Source organism: Nylanderia fulva, unplaced genomic scaffold (genome assembly GCF_048542155.1).
Source record: "Nylanderia fulva isolate GAGA-0341 unplaced genomic scaffold, ASM4854215v1 Scaffold68, whole genome shotgun sequence".
Classification (NCBI taxonomy): Eukaryota; Metazoa; Arthropoda; class Insecta; order Hymenoptera; family Formicidae; genus Nylanderia; species Nylanderia fulva.
Window position 1 is genome coordinate 52,608 of NW_028190786.1, and position 20,142 is coordinate 72,749.

At 29.7% G+C, this 20,142-nt stretch overlaps 1 protein-coding gene, 2 long non-coding RNA genes, 1 other non-coding gene and 1 pseudogene across 4 annotated transcripts; 3 read left to right on the forward strand and 2 right to left on the reverse strand.

Moving 5' to 3' along the window:
- Positions 1-1,765: 1,765 nt before the first annotated feature.
- Positions 1,766-4,743, forward strand: RpS9 (ribosomal protein S9). The gene is made up of 4 exons (XM_029306387.2): positions 1,766-1,848; positions 2,259-2,497; positions 2,823-3,009; positions 4,521-4,743. Exons 2-4 carry the CDS (start codon positions 2,275-2,277, stop codon positions 4,690-4,692), a joined length of 582 nt encoding a protein of 193 aa, XP_029162220.1. The 5' UTR covers positions 1,766-1,848; positions 2,259-2,274; the 3' UTR covers positions 4,693-4,743.
- Positions 4,744-7,336: 2,593 nt separating this feature from the next.
- LOC114934171 (5S ribosomal RNA) lies at positions 7,337-7,457 on the reverse strand (annotated as a pseudogene).
- A 215-nt stretch (positions 7,458-7,672) lies between these two features.
- On the forward strand, positions 7,673-7,793 carry LOC114934164 (5S ribosomal RNA). The gene has a single exon (XR_003820219.1). It is a non-coding gene; the product is annotated as a 5S ribosomal RNA (ribosomal RNA).
- Positions 7,794-12,635: 4,842 nt separating this feature from the next.
- Positions 12,636-12,910, forward strand: LOC146720508 (uncharacterized). Its single transcript, XR_014926036.1, has 2 exons — positions 12,636-12,743; positions 12,831-12,910. It is a non-coding gene; the product is annotated as an uncharacterized LOC146720508 (long non-coding RNA).
- A 2,168-nt stretch (positions 12,911-15,078) lies between these two features.
- Positions 15,079-16,323, reverse strand: LOC146720509 (uncharacterized). Its single transcript, XR_014926037.1, has 2 exons — positions 16,279-16,323; positions 15,079-15,155 (listed from the first exon to the last, which is right to left on the reverse strand). It is a non-coding gene; the product is annotated as an uncharacterized LOC146720509 (long non-coding RNA).
- Between the last annotated feature and the right edge of the window lie 3,819 nt (positions 16,324-20,142).

The following is a 20,142-nucleotide window of genomic DNA, read 5'->3' on the forward strand; positions in this document are numbered from 1 at the left end:
CAAATTATTAAGTAATTCCTTATGAATTCTCAAAGTATTCATAGTACTGTCGCAAAGTATTCATTAAAATGAATGTATAAAGAATATGTAAAGACGAACTGATTATGGATAATTCTTCAAGAATTCTTTAAATATTCATTTTTCTAATTCTGTAAGTATTCTTTAAAATAAATTCCTTATGAACTTATATTCACCGTTGTGCTATCTGGGACCAACACATGGTTAAAAATTCGTAATTTATTTGTTTGCATCTAATGTAATGTACCTAATTATACACTGAAGAAGACATCAGTTAATGTTCGAAACGTTTGTAATTAATAATAAATTTTTATAATATTTTATGAATATCGCTTGTTTTAGGCCTTTTATAATATCAATTTAATTATTTTTTTAAATGACGACGAGCTTGATTTTTATTTAAATTTGCTATACTTTCTAGACGTTCAAAATTGAATAATTTGTTAATAATTTTCTCTTGAAAGAGAGAGAGAGAGAGAGAGAGAGAGAGAGAGAGAGAGAGAGAGAATTAGTTTGTTTTCTTAATTAGTGTGTATTTTATAAATATTCGAGTTTGAGTAAGTTAATGATTTTTTAAAACTAAATTAAGTTAAAGATAGTTGCATATAAAATTAATTTAGTTAGGTCAAAAGTTGCATGAACAAAAAATTAACTCAGTTAAAGTTAAGATTAAATTAACAACTGCGAAGTTAAATCAAAAGTTAATTTTTAAAAGTTATTAATTTTTTAACTTTTAACTATATATAATTATTACTAATTATACTAGTTATTACCTAACTCTGTAAATATTAAATTGTTTATTAAAAATTAATTAATTTTATAGATTAAAAATTAAATTATTTAGTATAGAATAATAAATTTATAATAAATAATTTTCTTTCTTTATATTCTTTATTTATATTATGTTTACGTTGTTTTTTATTATTTTTATTACATTCTTACAATACATATTTAATTATATGATATTTATTCTTGTACTTCTTCCTCCTTTTAAATCGAGCGGGTTTATAGTCGCAGACATAGAGGTCTGTTCTTTTCAGCTGAACTAGTGTAGCCAGTGTAGCCAAAACGAACAGACCTATAAGCGGGGAGCACACACTCTTGCATAAGCGCATAAGCATATGCATAAGAAATTCGATTGGTTGAATTTCTTATGCATACGTTCATAGACCAATCAAGATTCTTAGGGTGCGATTACATGGACGCGCGGAAACGCGGAAACGCGGAAACGCGGAAGAGAAAGTAACTAAACTTTACTAGAGTCCCGCATTTCCGCGCGTTCCGTTCCGTCTGTTTTGATTGCCTTATATTACATGGAGCACATTTTGAGCGGAAAAGCGGAACGGGGAATTATAAAATATTAATATTTAACTATATTTATTGATTAAAATGCTTGTATTCAATAGATAAGTTGAAAAGATGAACATATTAAAAGGAATTACAATGAATTAAGTAAATATAAATTTAAAAAATTAATACAAATGTCTATTTGTCACTATACCGTTCCGCTTTTCCGCTCAAAATGTGCTCCATGTAATATAAGGCAATCAAAACAGACGGAACGGAACGCGCGGAAATGCGGGACTCTAGTAAAGTTTAGTTACTTTCTCTTCCGCGTTTCCGCGTTTCCGCGCGTCCATGTAATCGCACCCTCATCCTTACGCTTATGCGTCTATGCAAACGTGTGTGCTCCCCGCTATAATTTGCGCTACTGCGCATGCGTCGATAAAAAATTCCACGCTGCCAGAGAGAAGCTGACGGCTTGACGATCGCTCGGCCATTTTTGTCGTGTTCGTCGCAACGAGGAGTCGATACTCCGCTCGCGAAGAGGTAGAGTATATAATTATCACAAATAGAATTATTCCATCCGATTATTCTTAATTACTCGAGCAATTTAGTCACTATTATTATTGTGCTAAAGTCCTAAATTAAATTATATATATATATATATTTCAAAGCGTAATTGAAAATACTCTTTATTGGTTATTGCGCGACCACGTGGCGGATATATATTTTATGAATATTTAACTGTTTATTAAAAAGTAAATTATTAAAAATAATTTATTTCATAAATTTATTAAAAATTAAATTATTAAAAATTAATTTATTTGATAAAAAATTATTTTATAAATTGAATATTAAATTATTTGTGAATAATATATTTTCGATTTGAAGCATTATGAGATTTGAAATTTATTTCTTTTCGTTTCTACGCGATTCTAAAATAATTGTACCTTCAGGTGACAATTATTCGACATGGTGAACGGAAGAATTCCGTCGGTCTTCTCCAAGACCTACGTCACTCCCAGGAGGCCGTACGAGAAGGCTCGTCTTGACCAGGAGTTACGTATTATCGGAGAATACGGGCTTCGTAATAAACGTGAAGTATGGAGGGTCAAATATGCCCTAGCCAAGATCCGGAAGGCTGCTCGTGAGTTACTCACGCTGGAGGAGAAAGATCCGAAGCGTCTCTTCGAAGGTTAATCACACATGCATTTATACTCTGAAAAGAATTTTTTTTAAATATTTTTATTGTATATTTTATATATAAAAAGTATATAGATATTTTTACATATTTTATTATATTATATATTTTTATATTTTTTTTGCATATTAATTTATTACATTTGTATATTAATCAGTTATATAATTATTGAACGCCATATGATGATTACGCTATACTTTCTGACACCTCTTGTCTGAATGTCTTTGTAGATATAAGCGTGGTAACTGATAGATAGATTGCTTGAAAAATATTTTTCTGAAAATCTTATAATTTTTTTAATACAAGAATATTCATACAGGAAATGCCCTGCTTCGTCGTTTGGTAAGAGTTGGTGTGTTGAACGAAGCTCACATGAAACTCGATTACGTGTTGGGCTTGAAGATTGAAGACTTTCTGGAGCGCCGTCTGCAGACTCAAGTATTCAAGCTGGGATTGGCCAAGTCCATCCATCATGCTCGCGTGCTTATTCGCCAACGGCATATTCGGTAAATTATTAGAAATAATATGTGTCGTTACATGTTGGAAAATAGAACACTTCTATTGTTGAGAGAAAACGAACATTTTTATTGCAGAAAAAGAAATTAGAGAAAGAATAGAGACAGAGATTTTGCAATTTATATAAATTTAATCAGAAATTTGTTTGAGGTACAAAAGATATGGATTTTTTTTACAAACGCCTTAAAAAATGGGCAAGAAATGGCCGAATTATTTTCAATTGGTGCATTTCTAATCTTTGAGGCAAAATCAAGAGCCTAGCTTAATCACCGGTTAAGGATCGATTCCTTTTTCGGTTTCATACTGGGCTACAAACTTAAAATTTATATATATAATATTTAACAAAAATTATTTGAATATTTTATAATTCGATAAAACCTGTAAAAATTTCGATATTTGAAGGTTCAACATTCGGTGAGACGGTGAACGAATTCTGCTGCTTAAGTATCGAAATGTGGCTTCTTGGTCAACTGATCGGATGATTGTCTACATCAGAATTCGCATATTAACAAAATTTCACGCAGGCCACTTAAGTGTCATTTTGTGACACTTAATGTCTGTTACCCTCCTGTTGAGATTCTTCTCAACAAAATTGAATTCATGCAGGCCACTTAAGTGCTTTTTTGGCACTTAACGTCTGTCGAGATCCTCCCCTTTCTTATCGAGAGACAGAAAAAAAGGAAATTTTGGTAGAGTCTTTATCTTTTTATAATAGAACAAAGTGTATACTCCTGGGAAAAACTTCGAAAACTTGATATTTTTAGGAAATTTTGTTTTATTTTGAAAAATCAGGGAATCTTTATGGAATTTGTTTGGGATTCAGAGAATTTCAAAACAATTGCCCTTTTAATAATTTTACTCTAACATATCTTTGCAATATTTAAGTTTTTATTAAAATTTTGTAAATTTTTATTGATGATCTATTTCAGTATCAAGATCTTATGCAAATAAAAAATTGTTCAATTTTTTAATAAGCAATATTTAAATAAATTTTAGTACTTATTTACTTAATTAAAAAAATGATTTGACAAATTAATATTTCTTAAGACGTAAATAAAATTCAATAAAAAAAAAATTTTTTCCTATTTTTTTGTATTTTGCATATATTTTTAGCGTTTAGATATAATGATATATTGCACGTTGTTATTGTCCTAATTAATTTTACAATTAAAAAATTAATATTAAAATTATTAAATGATTAAACAATGTTATTAAATTATTAAATACTAGAATAATTGCACTCTTGATAACTTCAATCGTATGAATAGAGAGAAACTTTTAAAAAGGTTGCAGCTACAAATTTTCTTATTTTAAAATAAAATAAAACTTTAAAAAAATTTTCTTATTTTATCTGAAATTTTAAATAAAAATACCAGGAAAATCAGCAAATTTTTTTTACAAAATTTGAGTAGATACCCTCTAGAAGAATTTGCAGTTAATGGCTTTAAATGCAAACTCGAAGGAACCAAGTGATTAACAATGTTTTTTTTATTTGTTACAGAGTGCGTAAACAGGTGGTGAATATTCCATCGTTCATCGTGCGATTGGACTCGCAAAAGCATATCGATTTCTCGCTGAAATCACCATTCGGTGGCGGCAGACCTGGCCGCGTCAAGAGGAAGAACCTGAGGAAGGGAAGTGGCGGTGCTGTACCAGAAGAGGAGGAGGATTAAATTGATTGTTGTCGCGGTTTATTGTCTCAATAAATGCGCGATCTATAATAATTAATTGTCTCTTTTTTTTTTTGTTTCTCCAACACGTTCTTGAATCCTTTCCTGAGGAAAAATTTAGAATACATAAAAAGTATCTAAAGAATAAAATTTTTGAAGTTTGATTAAAGATAAAGATTTATGGCATTTGTATATTTCTTTGATAATTCATTCAAAATCACGTATTTATTTTAATAACATTAAGATATAAATTTAGATAATATATGCAATAAGAACATGAATAAAATAATGAAAAAATGTATGAATTTAAATTTACTAGAAAAAATAGGAAAATTGAAAACAATTTTCCCGTCTAAAATTAAAATATGTATATTCTATTTTTATATATTTTAGAGTTTTACTGTAATAATTAAAAATTGTCTTGAGATTGGCTAGATAATTTGAAAAAAATATTAAAGAGATAAAGCTCCATTGATATCTCTGTATAAATAAAAAATAATAGCTTGAATATATCTATTAAATCATTAAATATGTCATTTTTCATTAGAAGTATATCAAATATTTTGAATATGTTTACAAAATTTAAAAATATTAAAAATTAATCAAGTATTCTACAGATTAATCTCTAAAAAAGAGTTTCTCTTGAAGTTCTTTTTTTATCGTTACATTTTCTTCAAAATAAAACTTATTTTATTAAATAAAATTAGTAATTAGCTCTGTTAAATTAATAATTGTAAACAAAGAAGGGCTATAAGAGCTATTAAACATAACAAGTTGTCAGTTAATATTAAAAAATATAACAAAACTTCATTTGAACGTAGCAAGAAATAAATAAGAAGTGATCATTTATTCGTATTTTAACGAAATAATATATACATAAGAAATACACATTAGAGCGAACGTTTTGGCTGACATTTCGAGCCTTCCTCAGCGCAATACAAATATTATATAAATTGAAATGTAATATTGAACATTAAAGACGGCAATCAACGATGTCAAGATAATAAAAAGTCAGTTTTTTGTCTCATTACATATGTTTCTAAATAAGTCATCGCGTGTGACAAGTGCAAATTTTTGATACATACTGAGACCGAGCGACAGTGCCATGTAATCACTGTGTATAGGCCTCCTGATTTATTGGTCAAGGGAGATATCTTGATTGAATCGTCATATTGAAATGTTGTTAGACATTAAATGGAGATCTCGCGTCTGATACTTGTAACTTCTATTAAATAATCGCCAATTTTATTTAAATCTCCATTTAATGTCTAACAACATTTCAATATGACGATTCAATCAAGATATCTCCCTTGACCAATAAATCAGGAGGCCTATACACAGTGATTACATGGCACTGTCGCTCGGTCTCAGTATGTATCAAAAATTTGCACTTGTCACACGCGATGACTTATTTAGAAACATATGTAATGAGACAAAAAACTGACTTTTTATTATCTTGACATCGTTGATTGCCGTCTTTAATGTTCAATATTACATTTCAATTTATATAATATTTGTATTGCGCTGAGGAAGGCTCGAAATGTCAGCCGAAACGTTCGCTCTAATGTGTATTTCTTATGTATATATTATTTCGTTAAAATACGAATAAATGATCACTTCTTATTTATTTCTTGCTACGTTCAAATGAAGTTTTGTTATATTTTTTAATATTAACTGACAACTTGTTATGTTTAATAGCTCTTATAGCCCTTCTTTGTTTACAATTATTATTTTATTAAGAAATAATGGAAATATTTATTGTACCATACAATTTAATATTAATAACATTATATATACTATGAATTAAGGAATAAATAAAATTGTCTTATCTATAAAATAAAACAATCATCTAGAATATAATAAATAAAACGGTTTAAAAAAGGCATTTTTTAATTAATTTATACATATATAATTTTATAAATTGTCTGATCAATTGTAAATATATAATTATAATATATTGTTTAACTAATAATTCTCTTTTTTTAATTGAGTGATATTGAAATAATTTTGTCAAATTAGAATTATTTTTTTACAGAGAGTAAAAAAAATTACTTATTAAAGAAATTCTATTGACAATAAAATTAATGTTAAAATAGCAATGCATATTGTATAATTTATAGCGAGTTTATTAATTTTACAATTTTATTGTAATTCATCATTGTTCGACATATGTTTTCGACGAAACATCGAATTTAATCGACAGAAACTTCAGAGTTGCGTTCGGAAATCCCTGCGTCAAAATTCAAAATTCGGCCGACCAATCGGAACGCGAGGATCTCTTCGTCCTGATTGGTCAATCTCGCGCTTCTCTTTAACTGAATATATTTCCGAACACAATCTAGAATGCTCCCATCTGGTGCGCTTTCGAATTGTTCACGATAAATATTCACGCGTTTGTCGCCGGTTACTGATTTCATATAACATTGGATAGCGTATAAAATAAGTATGAATAAAATTAATCAAAATTACACTGTTTTAACATAATATATAAAATATAAAATTTAAACAAAATTAAAATTTATTTTAAGAATATATTGCAAGCCTATTAAAATAAAGTTTGAAATATAAAAATAAAATAATAAAATGCAAGAGAAAATCTATATATAAAAAGTATGTACAATTTAAAACAAAAACAAAAAAAAGATAGTGCCAATAGTACATGGTGTTCCCAAGCGGTCACCCATCTAAGTACTGACCATGCTCAACGTTGCTTAACTTCAGTGATCGGACGAGAACTGGTGCTTGAACAACGTGATATGACCGTTGACGAAAATAGCATTTTCAATTGCTGGGAAAATACTATATGTAATTTGAAAATTTTTAGGTTATTGTCATTAGAGTATCCCTTTCTTAATAATCACTTCGGGACTTTCGACTATCGATATAACGTATTTTTTTTTAGAAAGAGATATTCTCATAACAATAACCTAAAAACTTTCAAATTATATGTACTATTTCCCTAGCAATTGAAGACGCTATTTTCGTCAACGGTCATATCACGTTGTTCAAGCACCAGTTCTCGTCCGATCACTGAAGTTAAGCAACGTTGAGCATGGTCAGTACTTAGATGGGTGACCGCTTGGGAACACCATGTACTGTTGGCACTATCTTTTTTTTGTTTTTGTTTTAAATTGTACATACTTTTTATATATAGATTTTCTCTCATATTTTATTATTTTATTTTTATATTTTAAACTTTATTTTAATAGGCTTGCAATATATTCTTAAAATAAATTTTAATTAATTCGTTTAAATTTTATATTTTATATTATATTAAAACAGTATAATTTTGATTAATTTTATTCATATTTTATTCATATAAAACAGATAATTAAAAATAATTATATTTGTTACATATATATATATATATATATATATATATATATATACAGAATTTACAAATGCATATATGCAGTTCATTGCATACTTGATTTTAAAGTGTATTTCATTATTTATTCTAGTTTAAATTTTCAATTAACTTTATTTATATATACAGACACTTGAAGATAATTTATTATATACGCATAAATTTGCTAATATATATATTACAGTTTATTGAATGTCAAATATATTAATGCCCTAATATTGTAACTGTATCTGGTAAGTTTTTATCAAGTCTAATCATATGATTATTTTCTGTTTATAATAAAAATCAAAACGACAAAGATAATAATTATGATCGTGGCGTATTCTATGAAAAAAATGAGAAAAGCGTGTTACGCTTCGAAAATAAATAATAATAAACAATCGGGCGCTAGATAAACTAATCTACTAAACTACATTTGCTCGAATTTGTTATTTCAGATAAACGAGCTTAAAGCTATAGTGGTCACCGCAAAAAACTTACAAAAAAATGCTCTCGGGGATCGCTGATATCTTTTTTCTTTTTTTTATATTTTGTAATAAAAATGTATACATTTGAATTATTAATCATTTATTTTAAAAAATCTTTGTTTAAAAAAAATTCCAAAAAATACATGTTTTTCTCGACTTCACAGTAGATAGGTATAACCCTTTAAAACCTATGATTCTTTTTGTCACCTTTAAATCATTTTTTAATCATTTTTGTTTGGGTAACTTTTAAGTGATGAATAAAATCATGATGACGTTATTATGACGTCATTATGAGTTTTATGTTCTACCTAGATAATAATTAAAATAGTAATGTCAGTGTGACTATATAAATAGCATTGTTGAGGCTATGTAAAAACTTTGAAATTTTTAAATAGAAACTTCTATTTTTAGTTGTACATTCTTGTATAGCTATACTTATTTCGACAATTTTTTAAAACATTTTAATAAATAAGTATTTTTTCATTCAATGCTTTTCGAATTATGATGAAGTTCATAGTATTTTGATATAAAGTATAAAATACAAAATATCTTGTAAAATATTTAGTTTTCTATAATCTTACCTATTAATACTTTTATGCATAAAGTAATTAGACAAATTGTTATTTTTGAGAAACTGTAATTCGCAACATATTTTTTCTTAAAAATAATTATGCGGTTTTCTTACACCCGCAATTAATGATTGATTAATCTTATTATTCTGTGCATAAAAGTATTAAGGTAAGATTGAATATTTTACAAGATATTTTGTATTTTATCAAACTGTATCTTTTTCAGGCCTCATAACTCGAAAAGTACTCAATAAAAAAACTGTTATAGTATTTTAAAAAGTTTTTAAGATAAGTTTATATGAATATGTAATAAAAAATAGAGGTTTCCATTAAAAAATTTTAAAATAAAGTCTATGTAGTTTTAACAATAATTGCATGCCATTTATAGTTACATCGATATTACTACTTAAAGCCCTACAACTTTTATTAAAAACATTTTTCTTAAAAAAACCTTTTGTTTTCAAAATATTTAACTGTTGCAGAACACTTTGTATATATCAAACGCGAATATATATACTATATATATATATATATATATATATATGTCAAATATATGTCAAATTCTCAGTGTCTTTCTGTAGGTGTCTTAACAGTATTATCATGCTTCTTTATGAAGAACATTTCAGCAATTTCTCTCTTTCTTACATGTTTCTCATTATGTAAAATGGTCGGTGATTTCCAATTAAAGTCATGTCCAAAATCACATCTGTGTTTACTCAAAACCGAATAATTAGACTCATGTAATTTAATATTGCTAGCATGTTCCTTCACTCTAGAGCATAAATGTCTTTTCGTTTGTCTAATGTATAAGGCATTACAATTTTCACAATTAATCTTGTATACTACATTCGTTTTTATATTATTAGTTATTAAGTCTTTACCTCGTTTTATCAGTCTATTCAACTTTTTTGGCAAACTGTAAACGACATTTAAGTTAGCATTTTTAAGTGACCTTTTAATACTGTCGCTAACGTCTTTAACATATGGAAGTGGAATCACATAATTCTTATCTTGAGTCGAATTCACATTATCGTTATTATTCAAATCATTATTCAAATTATCGTTATTATCCGCATTGTGACGGTTAATGTTTCTATTATTATTTAGTACTTTAATTTTTTTATTTACATATTTATTAATAATACGATCCGGAAAGCAATTATTAATTAAAATGTTCTTTACAATCTCAATATTCGTATTGTGAAACTGTTCGTTTGAAAGTAAAATTGCATGGTCTACTAAATTATAAATCGTATTAATTTTATACTTAATAGGATGACTCGAAAGAAAATTGATGTATCTGCCAGAACATGTAGGTTTCCTAAACCAATTAGTTGTCAATTCATTTCCATTGCGGATAACTGTGGAATTTAAAAAATTAATAGAAGAATTGGTCTCTAATTTCATGCGTAAATTTTAATCGTTCATGATAATTATTAAATGTACTTAAAATTTCATTTATTTTAGAGTTAGGTAAAATAACAAAAATGTCATCCACATATCTATAAAAAGTCTGAACTTTAAAACTTAAAGAATTTAAACAATTTGTTTCCAAGTCATCCATTACTAAGTCAGCTAATATCGGTGATAGAAGGGATCCCATAGGACTTCCATAAATCTGTTCATAGTACTGCTCATTAAATTGAAAACTAGTTGAAGTAAGTATTACATCAATAGCGTATAGAAACTGTTGCAAATTAAATTTAGTTCTTAAACTCATGCCATTTCAACGATTTTCAATTGCAGAAAAAACTAAATCTTTTAGAATATTCGTAAACAACAAACAAACATCCAAGGAAATCATTACGTCATCGTCATTAACCCTTGTATTCTTAATAATATTCACAAACGTCCAACCATCTTTAATATTTGAATCCAATTTCTTAACAGATTTAACTAATATATCATGAATGTAACCGGCAATATTATAAAAGGGACTGCCCAACGATGACACAATGATTCTCAATGGATAACCGTTCTTATGGATCTTTGGGAGTCCATAACACCGTGGTAAATTACCATTTGTGCAATTCAAAAATTTATATGTTTGATCATCAATGATCCCATTATTATGTCATGACTTTACTAAACGTGTGAAGTTTATTCGTCAGACGTTTAATCGGATTTTTATTTAATTTTGTGTATGTCATCGAATCATTTAACAATAATTCCATATTAGTCACGTAGTCATTTCTATTCATAACCACTGTAACTTGTCCTTTATCAGCTTTGGTAACAATCAAATCTTTATTATTCTGCAAATATTTATTAGAAGTATTAAAAGCATTCTGAATAAATCTGTCACAATAATTAATATGTTTACTTTTAGATCAACATTTTTGTAGTGAATTGCCAATAGATATTCTAGTTGTTTCCAAAGCATCATCAGGAACATAACGACAATTCGATTCGAAATTCTTTATAACATTAACGGTATAATTTAGTCGGTTGTTCTTATCTGAGCAATGAATCGGCAATGCAAACGTGTCACCTAAACTTAAGAGTTTAAATACAGTATCAGATTCTTTAACTTTTAAAGTTCAGACTTTTTATAGATATGTGGATAACATTTTTGTTATTTTACCTAACTCTAAAATAAATGAAATTTTAAGTACATTTAATAATTACCATGAACGATTAAAATTTACGCATGAAATAGAGACCAATTCTTCTATTAATTTTTTAAATTCCACAGTTATCCGCAATGGAAATGAATTGACAACTAATTGGTTTAGGAAACCTACATGTTCTGGCAGATACATCAATTTTCTTTCGAGTCATCCTATTAAGTATAAAATTAATACGATTTATAATTTAGTAGACCATGCAATTTTACTTTCAAACGAACAATTTCACAATACAAATATTGAGATTGTAAAGAACATTTTAATTAATAATTGCTTTCCGGATCGTATTATTAATAAATATGTAAATAAAAAAATTAAAGTACTAAATAATAATAGAAACATTAACCGTCACAATGCGGATAATAACGATAATTTGAATAATGATTTGGATAATAACGATAATGTGAATTCGACTCAAGATAAGAATTATGTGATTCCACTTCCATATGTTAAAGACGTTAGCGATAGTATTAAAAGATCACTTAAAAATGCTAACTTAAATGTCGTTTACAGTTTGCCAAAAAAGTTGAATAGACTGATAAAACGAGGTAAAGATTTAATAACTAATGATATAAAAACGAATGTAGTATACAAGATTAATTGTGAAAATTGTAATGCCTCATACATTGGACAAACGAAAAGACATTTATGCACTAGAGTGAAGGAACATGCTAGCAATATTAAATTACATGAGTCTAATCATTCGGTTTTGAGTAAACACAGATGTGATTTTGGACATGACTTTACTTGGAAATCACCGACCATTTTACATAATGAGAAACATGTAAGAAAGAGAGAGATTGCTGAAATGTTCTTCATAAAGAAGCATGATAATACTGTTAACCTACAGAAAGACACTGAGAATTTGACAAATATTTACGAGAAAATAATAAAGATTGTTTAGTGGTGCGTTTCAAACTTAGTCGTTGACGAAACATCATAGCGATGGGACGTGTTCCTCTTTTAACTATTAATTTTAAATAAGATCGGTTTTATGTTGCGTTAATCTCATTTTAATTGATGGGTATGTTTGTGGTTATAACTTAACATTTGAATATGTTCTTGTATGTTTCAACATTGTTAAAAACTATTGTGTAATATTGTGTTATAGAATTCTCACTTGATAAGGACCACAACCAAATGGTCGAAACGTCGTGAAAGTATTGAATAAAATTGCTAGTTACGTCGAAATCAATTTTGCCAAGTTTATTTTCACCACTAGCGTCCAATATTAATTTTGATTGATATTATTCTAGATAATTTAATAAAGACACTTTTTTTTTGTAAGATGCAGCTATAGATAAATCATATTTTTATTATCTATATAAAGATAAAAGGGAGCCAAAGTTTCATCTAGATGATTATTTATATAATTTTATTTAGATTAACATCAAACACTGATCGCGCTCTTAAAATTTCTGCGGCTACTCGTTCGAAATTCCTTATAAAGAGTGCTTATGTGTGCGTGAGTGCATCAAATCCTTTTTTTAAAAAGCGAGGAAGGGTAGAAGAGAAGAGGGGTGTAATCGAACAACACGCCGTATGTGCCGTTCGACGTATCGAGGGCTGCTATAACGTCTTGGTGAGATACACCGTCGACCTGATCCCACATGGGGCTGACAGTCCTCGTGATGGATAATAGGGCCGAGCCCTGCTCGCCCTTCCGTCGTCGCGTTGCCGCGGGCGTGCAATATTTCACGGCTTATTTACTTTTTGAAGACGCGCGTCTGTATACGCTCACATACGCGTGTCGTGAAAAGAGGCGACGGCTTTCTCAAATTTTCCTTCCCTCCTTTCTTCCTATTTTATACCGGCGCCGATGATACAGCTCCCGATATGTCTTTTACTTGAGATGTCGATTTATAATTTCACATAGCTTAATTTAATATTATTTTATTAAAATTAATAAGAAAAAAATGAGTAAAAACAGAGAAATAATGTTAATAATTTGACGTCAAATTTTTGAACTCCAAATTTAATTGCTCTACTTAGCTGTGCACATGTATGAAAATAATAAAAATAAAGTGTGAAGTTTTTTTTATCGAGAAAAATACCTTAAGATAACGATTATAGGGACTATAGATATTAATAGGGAGTATATACACTCTCTAGAGTTTATATACTACTTTAAAGTAGCAAACTGACGTCATTAAACGTCAAAATGACATCATTCGACGTCAAAATACGAATGCTTGTTATCTGGGAGTGTAACATAACCCAAGTAGAACAGAAAAGTCAAAATAATGTCAATTTGATGTTTTACCATATATTGATCAAATGTGGAGTTTAAATTTGATGAATATGACGTTAAATTGACACCATATGTTGACTTTTCTGTTCTACTTCCCAAGGAGAACAGAAATGTCAAAATGATGTCAAATTGACGTCAAAATATGGTTAACAAAATATATATATATATAGTCATTTTAGTTCGTCAAAATGACATCAATTGCATAAAATTTTGATGTTATCTGGATGTTCACAATGATAAAAAATTATTTTGTATTAAAAATAATTGAAATGAAAATTTAAGATGTAAGCCGTTTAAAATAATATTTTAACCAACAATTTACCCAGATAGCACCATGTCCAAAATGCACCCATAAGACATCTTTAAGATGTTTTTAAGATGTCTTTGGGATATCATATCATAAGATTTCTTAAAAATGTCTTAAAGATTTCTTAATGATGACTTATGCGTGCATTTTAGACATAGTGCTATCTGGATAGTTATTTTTAATACAATAACTCAACTCTTCTGCAAACTGCAATAATATCTGAATATGAAAAATATTAACCTTTAATTATCTTCATAATGATAAGCATTGTATATATACACAGTCGAGAAACGCACATCACATTTTCTAAAAATTAAAAAGGTCAAAAAGTCATTTTTTAATCATTTTCGAAATCGAGATTTTCATAACTAAAAAATGACATAAATTTAGTCAATATGACATCAAATTGACATCATTTTAACTTTTCTGTTCTCCTTGGGTTGGGAATGTACGATGACCCAATATTAATTATATATAGCTAAAATTTATGTTTGAAATGTTTGATTATGTTGCTGTTTTATGTCATTTCATGAATACCAACATTTTTACATTTTTTTTTTTTTACGAAGTGGTACTTATTTGATAAACTTTAAAAAAAATAAAAAAAACTTAAAACTTTGAAAAAGCTATGCAAAGTGATCCTCTGGCACTGAAGTAAAAAAGTTAAGCAGCGTGTTTCAGCTACAAAAGTTATCAACTCACTTGACTGTGTCGCAAGTATTCCGTTTCTCGAAAGCACCCATTAGTCCATTAAAATATTGGGTTGTTCAAAAAGTCATTGCGTTTTTTTCCAATAGATAGCGCTGTCCACATTTATTTGTATCTGAGCGTGCCATGAATGTCAAATGTTTATGCACATTTTGTTGTTGACACTTAACCTAAAAACCAAAAAAAAAGTTGACGCAATTTAGTCGAGTTTTGTGCTTGCAATTGTAGTTTAAACATGGAGAATTTTGAAGAGCATATTCGCCATATTTTGCTTTATTACTTTAAAAAAGGGAAGAAAGCAACTGAAGCAAGGGAAGAGTTGCGTCAAGTTTACGGCAGAAATGTCATTGAAAAACGTCAGTGCCAGAACTGGTTCGCCCGATTCCGTGGTGGTGATTTTTCGGTTAAAGACGCTCATCGCTCCGGTAGGCCTTCCGAGATTGACGACGATAAAATCAAGGCATTGGTGCAAGCAAATAAGCATTCAACGGTTCGGGAGCTTGCTACCGCTCTAAAAGTGTCCATTGGAAGTGTTCATGGACATTTGAAATCGCTTGGTTTCGTGAAGAAGCTCGATATTTGGGTACCGCATGAGTTGAAAGAAATTCATCTGACAAAGCGTATGAACGTCTGCGATCAACTCACCAAACGCGAAGAAAACGATCCGTTCTTGAAGCGTATGATCACGGGCGACGAAAAATGGATTGTCTACAACAATATGAGCCGAAAAAGGAGTTGGAGTAAGCGAGATGAAGCACCGGAAAGGCAAGCAAAGGCGGACATCCACCAAAAGAAGGTGATGCTGTTAATCTGGTGGGATTGGAAGGGACCAGTCTTCTATGAGCTGCTTCCACAGAATAAAACGATCAATTCCGATGTCTACTGTGAGCAGCTACAGAAATTAAGTGATGCCATCGCACAGAAACGTCCCGAGCTGATCAATCGTAAGGGTGTGGTGTTTCACCACGACGATGCGAGACCACACACAAGTTTGGTCACTCGGCAAAAATTATTGCACATTGGTTGGGATGTGTTGCCACATCCACCATATAGCCCAGACCTTGCGCCATCAGACTTCCATCTATTTCGCTCCTTGCAAAACTCCTTGAACGGTAAAACGTTTGCTTCTGAAGACCTCATCAAACAGCATCTTGACAAGTTTCTCGCAGAGAAAGATAGGAAGTTTTATGAACGCGGTATTATGAAATTGCCCGAGAGATGGCAAAAGGTCATTGAACAAAACGGCCAATATATTATTGATTAATGTTCATTACGTATATTAAATAAACGCACCTGAAAATCAAATGAAAAAAACGCAATAACTTTTTGAACAACCCAATAGTTTCTATATGAAAAGTTAATGTTATAATATATATATATATATATATATATATATATATATATATATAAAATACTTGGACAAACTTGTAGGAAATATTTCTCATGTCAAAATAAAGAGAAATACCATGGTATATATATGTATACATGGTGTTCCATTTTAAAAGATCTACACAAATATATCTCAGAAACTTTGCATTAAAATATTTTCAAGCAAGCAATCGATTTATATAAAAAAATTATTGTAGTGGTTTCATAAATAATAATAATAATAAAACTAAGTTTAAAATAATCTTCTGGACTTTGTGTGATTCTCTCAGGATCAAGTAAAGATAAAAATAGATGATGACCCTCATCTCAATATTAAGTATTTTTTATTTATTGAAACATTTTTTTAAAGATAACGCATTGAGATATTTATATAGTCTGTTAAAATGAGACATCTTGTATAAAAAAATTGGACTGTCGAACCATTTCAAAGGTTTCCGGACGCGATTTTGTATAATGAAATTTGGAAATTTTCAACCCAGGTATAGCAAGTGTACGTCATTTTGACGTCAAGTGATCTCATTAGACGTCAAAATGACGACATTTTGACGTTTAAGGGAATGCTGACTATGTCTCTTTTATCGACAAATTATTATTTTTATTTAACTATTTATTAGTTATAATCCGTCAGAATAAAAATCGGTCAGGATAAAAAATCCTTTACTAGAATTAAAGTATTTATAATAATAAATCTGGACTACTATATTTATGTATATAAAAAAATAAGAAAACTAAAAATAATTACAGTTTTCTTATTGGTCTTTTGCATTAGGTCAATCTAATCTAACCTAATCTAACCGATAAGAAAACTAAAAATTACAGTTTTCTTATCGGTCTTTTGCATTAAGTCAATCTAATCTAACCTAATTTAACCGATAAGAGAACTAATTATTTAACTTTCTTGGTTTTTTATATGCATATATATATGAATTTCATACTTTAATTCTAGTAAATAATTTTTTATTCTGTATAGCCAATAAATAATTAATAAATGAAAATAATAATAATTTGCCGATAAAACAGACACAGTCAGCATCCCCTATTAATGACGTCAGTTTGCTACTTGAGAAAAATTTCTAAAGGCTTCAAAGAGAGACTTGCAAGATGGACTTTTTCGAAGTTTGTTCGAATAAAATATGAATTCTCTCTCTCTCTTTCTCTGCGGACACTCTCTACTGATAATTAATTCTGCGTAAATGCGATTTCCGGAAGCGGATTATTTTCCGCGCTCAACACGGTACTTAGCACGTATACATAAATGTGCGGGTCATTCATAACAGGCACACGTATTTACATGCTGGCATAAATAATGCAAAGAGGGAATCCTGAATTACGACTCGCCCCCTCCGGAGAGAATGTGCCTGTATATTTCCGCAAACAACGCGGAAATTTCCGCGCCAAGTGACAAGTGACCTAGGGGCCCAGAGGGAAATGATTCTCGGTGATTTGCTAAAATAGAGATCCTCGATTATTTATATCTAACGGTACAATCTGGCGCAAAAGCAACATAGGCAAGTCAACGCTACGTTGATTCTTCCTTAATTATTGCTAATTGGCGAAGGAAAGTTTTTCTCGATTCGCGTGTTACACAGAATAGTAGTTATGGTATGTTTCATAACAACCGTAGAAAGTCTTGTTCGTTTTCCTTAAGCAAGAAAAATATTTTGAGTTCAATATGCTGTGTAAATATTGATTCTTTCAGGATCGATAATTGAAATGACTACAAAGAGAAGTTGAAAGACTTTTATCAAATCTTGTAAGCTAAACCATGCTTGTCTGTTTTATCGATTAAATATTATTTTCATATTTCTAGTCTTTTGTCGCATTAATTTGACAAAATAAAAAATACTTCTCTATGATTGCAATATATACATCAATAATCCCAGGAAAGTTCAATTTTCCATGAAAAACGAGAAATAATTACGTAATTACAGTTTTCCTTATTTACTTTTGTCTCTATATGATTTTTGTCTCGAATGACAGATGTCAACTCATCATATTGTGTGCTTTATATAATAAATATATATTTTGTATGAATATAAACACAAGATCCTTGGGATTAAAATACATGAAAAAAGCATCATTATTTTCTAAATCTAGATTAAAACTCTAATATAAAAGTATAGTTAGGTTGGATTTGTATCATGATTTGTACGTATGTGTGCGTACGTTGTAGATATAATAGAGCGAAAAACAGTAATACATATTTACGTTTAAACCTATAAACGTAGCAAAAAGTGACTCCATGTGTGCTATATATAAATTTCTAATACATGTTTGATCTGGACGATTTATAATGTGAAATTTAAAATATCAATAATTAATTATTCTTCAAAAATCAGTTGGTAATTACCGATATTTTTAATTCGAAATTAAAAATATCAGTCGGTAATTACCAATATTTTTAATTCTTAAATAAATTTACGTGATTTATTTGCGTTTCTTGATTACTCCAAATTTCCTTTAGAAAGAAAAACATCCCAGATAGCGAGCGTACGTCATGTTAATTTCGAATGACGTCATTAGACGTCAAAATGGTGTTATTTTGATGCTTGATGACGTCAGTTTGTTACTTGGAATAAGATGGAAATGCATCACTACAGAGAATAAAAAGATAGATTTCAATTCGTTGAACAAGAATTATTACACCGCACCGAGGCGATGATCGTATTTCAATATAATTCGAATTGCACACGTCAATTCGTCGGCTATTTTTCATTGCGCTTCCCGAAAAATTCGAAAACCGCCAACGGCGAGCGAACAAAAACCAGGAAATTGAACGATGATTGCTATGACGAGACGGATAAATGCCATACCAATGCTTTTTTTTATTTTATTTTATTTTCCTATTTCTTTCGTATCCGTGCGGTCCGCAATTAAATTTAGTTTTTGTTAGATTAAATGAAAAAAAAAAAAAAAATTATTTTTTCGCCGCGTGTCGAAAAATTCTCCGAATTTTTTTCCTTCGTAAATTAATCGAAAATATAAAAATTAGAGAACATATGCTAAATCCGATTGATTGATCTTTTTATATAACGTCGATCGCTTTATAATCGCGATTACTTTGCAAATCGACCGTAATTGTATATGCATTAGTAACAGTGGAAATAATTAAATATACCACATGCGATATACGTGTCGTTATCAAACATACGCGGCCCTATCCACCGATTTGTTTATTGGTAGAATTCGGCGAACACGGTTTCGATTAGTCGAACGGCCTGTAAAATTAATTAGCGCCGTTAAGCGAGCCGAGAGAACTTAAGGGAGGAATTGGCGCGGGAATTCTCGATCTGCCTATTTTCGAGTCCATTATCGGAAACACGGCCAACGAGAGATCGACCAATCGGTCGAGAGTCTCCCCGGTGCGGAGAGTATATGGTATATGGAATCGACCTTCATTCCGGCCTTTACCACATTCCACCGGTATGAGAGTCCTCCTTTCTTCCGTCGCTGACCCCATAAACTCTCTCGCGCGCATCGAAGATGCGTTCCTCGGCGAGAAAATCTCGCCGCGAGAGATCATATTGGATGCAGCACGGATATCTACCTCGAAGCTGCGATTATTATACTTATTATGCGCTTTCGATATCGAGTAATGCGCGATTTTAACATGCTATGATGGAATAAATTTTACGCTGGTTTACAGCCAAACATTATTTTCAACCAGACAAACTGTTTCTTTATACACGGAGAGAATTTTTCGTTATATGTATTTTACAAAATTCACTACAAATTTTATCATGTTTGGTAAGAGAAAATTACCATGTT